The sequence below is a fragment of the Mesitornis unicolor genome, unplaced genomic scaffold (assembly GCF_000695765.1).
Source record: "Mesitornis unicolor isolate BGI_N332 unplaced genomic scaffold, ASM69576v1 scaffold2013, whole genome shotgun sequence".
NCBI classification, from domain to species: domain Eukaryota; kingdom Metazoa; phylum Chordata; class Aves; order Mesitornithiformes; family Mesitornithidae; genus Mesitornis; species Mesitornis unicolor.
Genome location: NW_010172381.1, coordinates 59,862 through 67,399, shown reverse-complemented (window position 1 = coordinate 67,399; position 7,538 = coordinate 59,862). Strand labels below are relative to the sequence as shown.

General features: G+C 39.0%; 1 protein-coding gene across 1 annotated transcript; it reads left to right on the top strand.

Moving 5' to 3' along the window:
- The first annotated feature begins 633 nt into the window (after nucleotides 1–633).
- SERPINA10 (serpin peptidase inhibitor, clade A (alpha-1 antiproteinase, antitrypsin), member 10) lies at nucleotides 634–6,267 on the top strand. The gene is made up of 4 exons (XM_010180351.1): nucleotides 634–1,342; nucleotides 2,607–2,880; nucleotides 3,422–3,569; nucleotides 6,076–6,267. The coding sequence occupies exons 1-4, from the start codon at nucleotides 634–636 to the stop codon at nucleotides 6,265–6,267; spliced, it is 1,323 nt and encodes a 440-aa protein (XP_010178653.1).
- Nucleotides 6,268–7,538: the final 1,271 nt, after the last annotated feature.

Genomic DNA, 7,538 nt, shown 5'->3' with positions numbered 1-7,538 from the left:
ATATTTACAAACAGAAGGGATGGTAACTGTCAGGCCACTACTGTTCTCCAGGAAAAGATGGATCCCATACAAATGGCAACCATGATTAAGACCCCTACCATGGAGAACAGAATCACCCAACAGTGCCAATGAAATGCAGAGAGGGAGCTACAGGGGTCTCGGCTCTCAATAGGTCACCATCCAAATTTTCTAGGATTAGTCTGTGTCAGAGCTGTGCAGGGAAATGTCATTTGCACCACACACAGGTCCAACAAGCTGATTTTTCATCTTTGATCTGCATACTGTACTTGAAATCAGGGTTTGATTTTGTAAAGAAATTACAAGTTTGCAAGAGAAAACCAGTGAAACACTTCTGGCATGAACGACCAATACCAGAAGATACGACATTTCTTCTGGATTCACTTAAAGAGACTGGAAACTTCTCTCTTTCGCTGATCTAAATTAGACCTTTCAGATAGGAACCAGATCTTAGAGTGTATACACTGAAAACACAGAAAGACCACCTTGCTACATCTATGACATTTTGCATTATGAATTTAAGAGCAAACTAAAAAGTTGTGTTGCCTTTTTTTTTTTCTTTCTCAATTTTCTTTACTAGGAAAAAGAAAAAAGAGCTTATTACTGGATGTCAACATGAAAACAGGAATTTACCTACTTCTCCTAAGTGAAATATGTGTTGAAATCAGCAAGGCTGGCATCAAACCTAAAATTCCAAAGACGGAAAAAGAGACCAATTTCTTGGAAATAAATAAGAATGTCAGTATTTCTGAAGAGGGGCATCATCATAAAAATATCTCTAAGCCTTTTGAAGAGAGAGGTCTCAAAGAGTTCACTCTTTACGACTTCACTGAAAAGACTGCGAATTTTGGATTTAACCTCTACAGAAAGATTGCAATGACTCACGATAACAATGTAATCATCTCTCCCCTTTCCGTATCGACTCTCATGACTGCATATATGCTGGCAGCCAAAGGGGAAACACACAGACAAATAGTGAAAGGTCTGAACCTCCATGCTTTGAAAGACCGAGTGGATCGCCATCATTTACCAGCTTTGTTTAAACAACTGAAAGATAACATCACAATGAACGGAGAGCTTCTCCTCGAGCAAGGCACTCTTTCTTTTATCCAACAGGACTTCAGGCTCAAGGAGTCTTTCCTCAATTTATCTAAGCAGTACTTTGATATGGACTTCCTGAGAGTGGACTTCCAAAACTTCACACAGGCAAAACTTCTCATAAATCAAAATATTAACAAAAGGACCGAAGGAAAAATCCCTGAGCTTTTTGAAGAGCTTGAGCGCCATAATAAACTGCTACTTGTGGACTACATTGTCTTTAAAGGTAACTGTTGTGTTTGTTTTGCTAAATAATTATTTATTAGAAGGAACAGGACTCTGACTTCATCTGCCTTAGGGAAAGTTTAAATGAATTCAGATGTCCTGCTTTTCCTACATCTCTGTCTATATTTACTTTCTTCTATCAGGTTTATTTAATAGGATTTTTTTTTTTGTGATAGGGAATCACAATTCTTGAAAGCTTTCTTCCATACAACAGAGTCTCAAAGAGAACAAAAAGCCCTGCATCAATCCATCTCTGAGCAATCCCTATTTATGACTAAACCAGATGTTTAACTTTCACTCAACAATTACAATGAAAAAGCCTTAATCATGGTAGTTTTTTGAATACTGGACATAAAAACATTGACCGATTTTACATAGTACACAAAATCATGAAAACAAAAATAATTTATTTCGGTTACAGTATTTTTTTCCCCAGAAGAACCAAAGCCACAAAATACCCCATTACCTTACAAGGGGAGGGAAAGAAATAGCTGTGATGGGCAGAGACTGTTGTGTGGAGAGGTCCTCTATAGCCAAATATCTTATGCTCCATTTCGTGCTGCTGGGAGTCCTCCTGACCACTGGTTTAGGAGGTAGATAAGGGACTCCAAAAGGAGGTCCTGGCAATGACAGGGAGTCATAGCCCACCCTTTACTCTGTACAGAAGCCAGAGACTCCCTATGGACTAAGTTCATTGTTTCATATTTACAAAGCGCAGTTTGCCCAATGTCAAGGTTACTTTCCCTGGCAGAAAATCAGATAAAAGAGATAAACAGCTGTGACTATGTTTGAAAGCAATGGTAGAGATCAGAAGCATTAGTACAGAAGAGGTCACTTTCCAGGGCACCTTACAGCTCAGTGCCCTGCAGAATCCCCATCCAAAAGATTGTATGATTAATTTAAAAATGGGATGTTGAACAGAGAATTTCAGAGAATGTGACACGTTAGTAAAAGCTGGATGCTCAGCTGGCAATCAGTAAACAAAAAGGGTACCAGTTCTGAACTTGATTAGCAACTAATCAACTTCAGAAAAAGATTTCCCTTCTTCCCCTGCAAATGAAGGAGTTTATTTTGTGGACTACTTCCTTTTCCTGTTGTGATGAAATTAAAACACATACACTAAATATATGGCAATTGTCATCTACTTATCTCGGAGAAAGCTGACATCCACTTCAATGAGATACAGAAAACATCCTATACTTTTTAAAAATGGTTTCTGAACAAGTCTGAATGCACATAATTATTTAGTTTCTTTCTTTCCTCAGGCAAGTGGGTCTATCCATTTAATTCCAAATTCACAGAAACAGAGACTTTCCATATAAACAAATACAAAAGCGTGAGGGTACCCATGATGTTCAAGTCAGATAAAGTTAATTCAACTTTTGATGAGAACTTGAGATGCACGGTGATAAAGCTGCCCTACAAAGGGAAAGCCCACATGCTGATTGCCATCCCCGAAAAGGAGGGAGATTACATTGCACTTGAAGACCATCTCACTACTGAGCTTGTGGAATCCTGGCTTGGAAACATGAAGACCAGGTACTGCTTGGACATCTGTTGGCCTTAACCTCTTTTATGTCCTACAGCAAAGCAACAAAGCCTAATGTCAATCTAGTCTTTCCAAATTCTTCCTGAGGCCTTCTATCTCCTCAAATTTGGCACTGTCAGACAAAATGTATAATAGATCTAGATATGCAGTATATTTATGAAACATTTCCTACCAGTAGAAACCCAGAGTAATGGATAAATCTGAATATGAGAGTGTAAACCTCATTCCTGTGAAATGTGATTCCTGAAGTGACAGCTCTTTTCACTGGTCAATAAATCAGTTTGTCACCCTGGTATCAGGGTAAGTGCAGGTAGATGTACTTTACACAGAGAAGGAAATTATTTCTAGCACCTTTGGCAATCAACTGGCCAGATATGATAATCTGCCAACCTCAGCTCCCGTAGATATTCATTAGCTTTTGCCTCTTCTTTTTCTGTGTAAAGCTAATTTCCTGAGTAGCGTGTGTTTCAGCAGCCAAGTGATCTACTATATAGTCCAAGTTCACATTGAACTTTTTTTTCTTTTAAACAGAAAATTGGATATTTCATTTCCAAAGTTCAAACTGGAGCAGAAATATAAAATGAAGAAATTGCTTCATGGTCTTGGAATTAAAAATCTCTTTACACGTATGGCAGATCTCAGTCATCTCACAGATCAAAGATACATAGCAGTTTCACAGGTAAGCCTTCTAAAATTATTTGCTATTTGGATTATAATAGTATATAAATGGCCCACCCAAGGGACTGTGTTTATAGGGGCACTAATAGGAAAGGACCTCATCTGCCAATGGAATCTGCACACCTTAATCAGTATGGATCCCACTTCAAGTATGAGGTGTGTAGAAGTGAGGGGTGGTTACATTTCATATGTGCTCTGCACCTCCCAAAGGTAGCTCTCCACCCGAGGAAAGCTCGGCCTCACGAACAATATGGCTGGCAGGGGAGGAGTACAATTAAACAAAAACTCTGAACAAGAAAGACATTGTAAATGGCAGCCAAATGGCAAAAGCCAGAGCAAGGAAGGAAACCCAGAGAGAGAATCCCTCACACAAGTCCAGGAACAGGTATTCTTCTGAATAAATAATGAACTTTAGAAAGCTCAAATAATACAATCTGAAGCAGGTAACACTGAGATAGAGAAGCTGAAGCAGTCTTGTCTTTCCCTCTGCATACCTTGGCAGAGAAAAACCAGAATCTCACAGCAAAGCATTGGCACAACACAGTTTTATTCCAACCCATACGGATGTCCTGCTCCATACACTGAAACTTTTACAGATCAGCAACTAAACAGGCAAAGGCGGTGAATGGCCAAAAAGAGAGGAAAGTGGAAAAAGAGAAGATATGCCTCTTTAAGGGAGCGCAAAGATGAATTTCAGATAGAAAACAGAGGCAGAATGAGAAGCAGAAAATAATGGAAGAGAAGCGACTTGACAATCACACCAATATCAAGAAGGAACAAGTCTATGTGACAAAAGATGTCCTATTAAGAAGAAACAGCTAGTCAATACAGAAGACAATTTGCTGATGATAGAAAATTAAGAGGTATGGTCAAAGAAAAGATAAAAGAGGTAACACACAGAGAAACTGGTGACCTCAAGAACTGCAGTGTGTGGAACAAAATGAAATACAATTAATACTAAATGCAAATTCATACATTAAAGTAAAACTAATAACATTTCTGCAACAAGCTGGATTTATAAACAGTTGAGGAAAGCAAGACTCAAATGAGATGAACTGGGCACTAGATTTAAAAACCTGGATTTATAAATCTACATAAGGAATGTATATAGTGCAACTGCTTGTGGTTGTACAGCATTGATAGCCTAGGACCATTACTCTGGCAGAGACTTCAAAGCACCACAGAACAGTTGAAGTTGGGACCTCTAGAGGTCATCTGGCCCAACCCTGCTGCTCAAGCAGGGCCACCAAGAGCTGGGTGCCCAGGACCATGTCCAGATGGCTTCTGAGTATCGCCATGGAGGAAGACTCCACAGTCTCTCTGGGCAACCTGTGCCAGAGCTCAGTCACCTTCACAGAAGCCTTTGTGATTTGCCAGAGCTGTTAATAGGTGCTATGAAAAACACTTCTATACAAGTTCCAAAAACTCTAAGCCCTGCACTACAGCTTTCCAAAAACTGTTCTGGCTTAACACAATAACCTTTCTGGGAAAATGTAACATGCCGAGAATAAATATTTAACAGACAAAATTGCAGTGACTTTCAGTTTAGTATAAACTATTTCACTTTTGGGAAGTACAATGGCTATCTGCCGCTCTTTTCTCCCTCCCTTTTGCTCATATAACTATTCCATGCTGATTCTCAGCAGTTCACTCCATTGTGTTATCATGAAAAAAAATCACACTTGAATAGTAGCTGCTAACTGATATGAGAAGCAATATGCGCATCAGTTACAAAATGCTAGAAGAGCATCCTGTCCCTGTGAATTATGATAGCCAAATTCATTATTTCAGAATATTTAGCGGAGAGCTCAACACTGCTGAAGTCCTTCAACTGTCTCCATGTAAGTCATTCCTAGGGTTAGGAGTCTGGGAGTTGGGAATGCACAAGCTGATGAGGCAGTGCACCTATACAGACCCAAATACAGGGAAATTACTGAGAGGTACATGCAGGCTGAAAGAACAAAAAGGGAAAATAATCAGATCCTGCCAGACTGCAGTTTCAGTGGGAAGGGAAGGTCCTCAGACCAATTCAGGATCGTACCTCATTGCTGTGTATACTCACACAGTGCTACCGAATGTACAAATTAGAAATACACAGGAAAAAAGCCATTGGTGCATCTCCCTAAGCTCTCACAAAACCAACTGTGGATCATATATCTCGCCAGTCAGTGTTTGTGACTGGTGAAAACACCTCCCACTTCTGAGAAACTCCCTTGTGCAGTTAGGTGTTAAAAAGGAGCACTGTACAAATGCAATGGTTGCTTCGCACTCCCAGCTGCAAGAACAACATCTCTAGGCAAGGCCTATGCTCAGAAATGTGGAAAAACACAGAAGTCAACAGCATATGCATCTACCAGTCTAACAGACAGAGCTATAGATTGCATGGACTCACTCACTTTAATCCATAAGAGCCACCTCCTTCAACTGAGTGCCTTGCACTTGGAAAAAACATTCTTCATGTTCATGTCTATTTCTGTCACATATTTTGTTTCTACATTGCATTTCAGGTTGTCCAAAAGGCAGTAATTGAAGTGGATGAAGAAGGGACTGAGGCCACAGCAGCTAGTGGTTCAGAAATAACAGCATTCACGGTGCCTCCTGTCATCAAAGTGGACAGACCATTCATTTTTATGATTTTTGAAGAAACTTTTAAAACATTACTGTTCATTGGCAGGGTGGTTGATCCAACAGAAATGTGAATAAAGGTAATAGTTTCTATTCTGGGGTATGTAAGAGGCTTTATTTCTATTTCATTAATTTACATTAGAAGAAAAAGACAGTGAAGTATGAAAATCTGAAAATGTTTTGTCTCTCCAGCTAGCAGTAGGTCATCGTATTAATATTTCATTAACGCCCAAGTAATGAGCTAAATTCACTAAGGCACAAAGTGACAAAAATGTGTTTTGTAAAATCTACCATGCACATTAAAAAAACCTTACAGACCTGAACTTTCAGAGTTCAATATTTTAGTGATAAGTCTGAATAAAAACCAGAGTTTCATATGCCAAAATATTCAGGAAGTTCATTCCCAAACACCGCAGAGTTAATATTCCCCAGTGCTACGTCCTGTTGCGATGAAACTGAAGAGCCCACTAACCTCAATGTTAGGAGGATTTTGCCACTTCTAAAAACAGAAGCAGGATCAAGCCCTAAAGAGAATTTACACCCCTTGTCTAGAGATTATTACTTTATTTCTGTAGAAATTGCACTGAGTCTGTCATGAAGTCTGCATCGTCTGGGAGTGTGACCTCTTTCAAAGTGTTTATTCAGAGTATCAAATCACCTCATTTTCTCAGGGTACGTGATGTGCCAGCTATTAAAATATTCTTTCTATTAAAGACAAAATTATTCTGAAAAAATCACTTAGGTATTCTGAACCTGGAAAATTTGAATATGTACTACGTCATAACACCGAGCTGGGTCTCTCCTAAAAACAGAATTTTTGCATGTATTATCATCCAGATATCAGGGTGAACTACATAACTATGCCTGAACTAAATCAGACTTTGGTAAGTAGAAAAACACACCTCCATAAAAGTGGAATAAATCTACTCACAGAATTGACGCTAGAATCCAAAAGGTGTTGCCAAAATGTTCAGAAAAATATTTTCATGATCTAAATACAATTCCCTTTACTCAAGTAGTGCAGTGATTCCAACAGAACAGCAAGATCTTTGAGTAAATTTTAATTAGCAGCAAAGTCCTGTATATAAAGAAACAACAGGAAAAGCTACTCATAGCTATATGTTACTAACAGATCTAAGCATTACTCTACTTGCTTATACAGCCTTCACAAAACAGCTTCCCAAAAGGGGGCAGACGAGTTTTCAAAATCATTTGGCATAGAAGCTTCAAAGGTGTCTGTCAGCAAATGCAGAGACAGATGCATCCACGAGAGAAGACACAAAAGATACATTACAGGGTAAAGCTGGTAAACATCCTTAAAAATCACCTCAGTCACCATTCCATG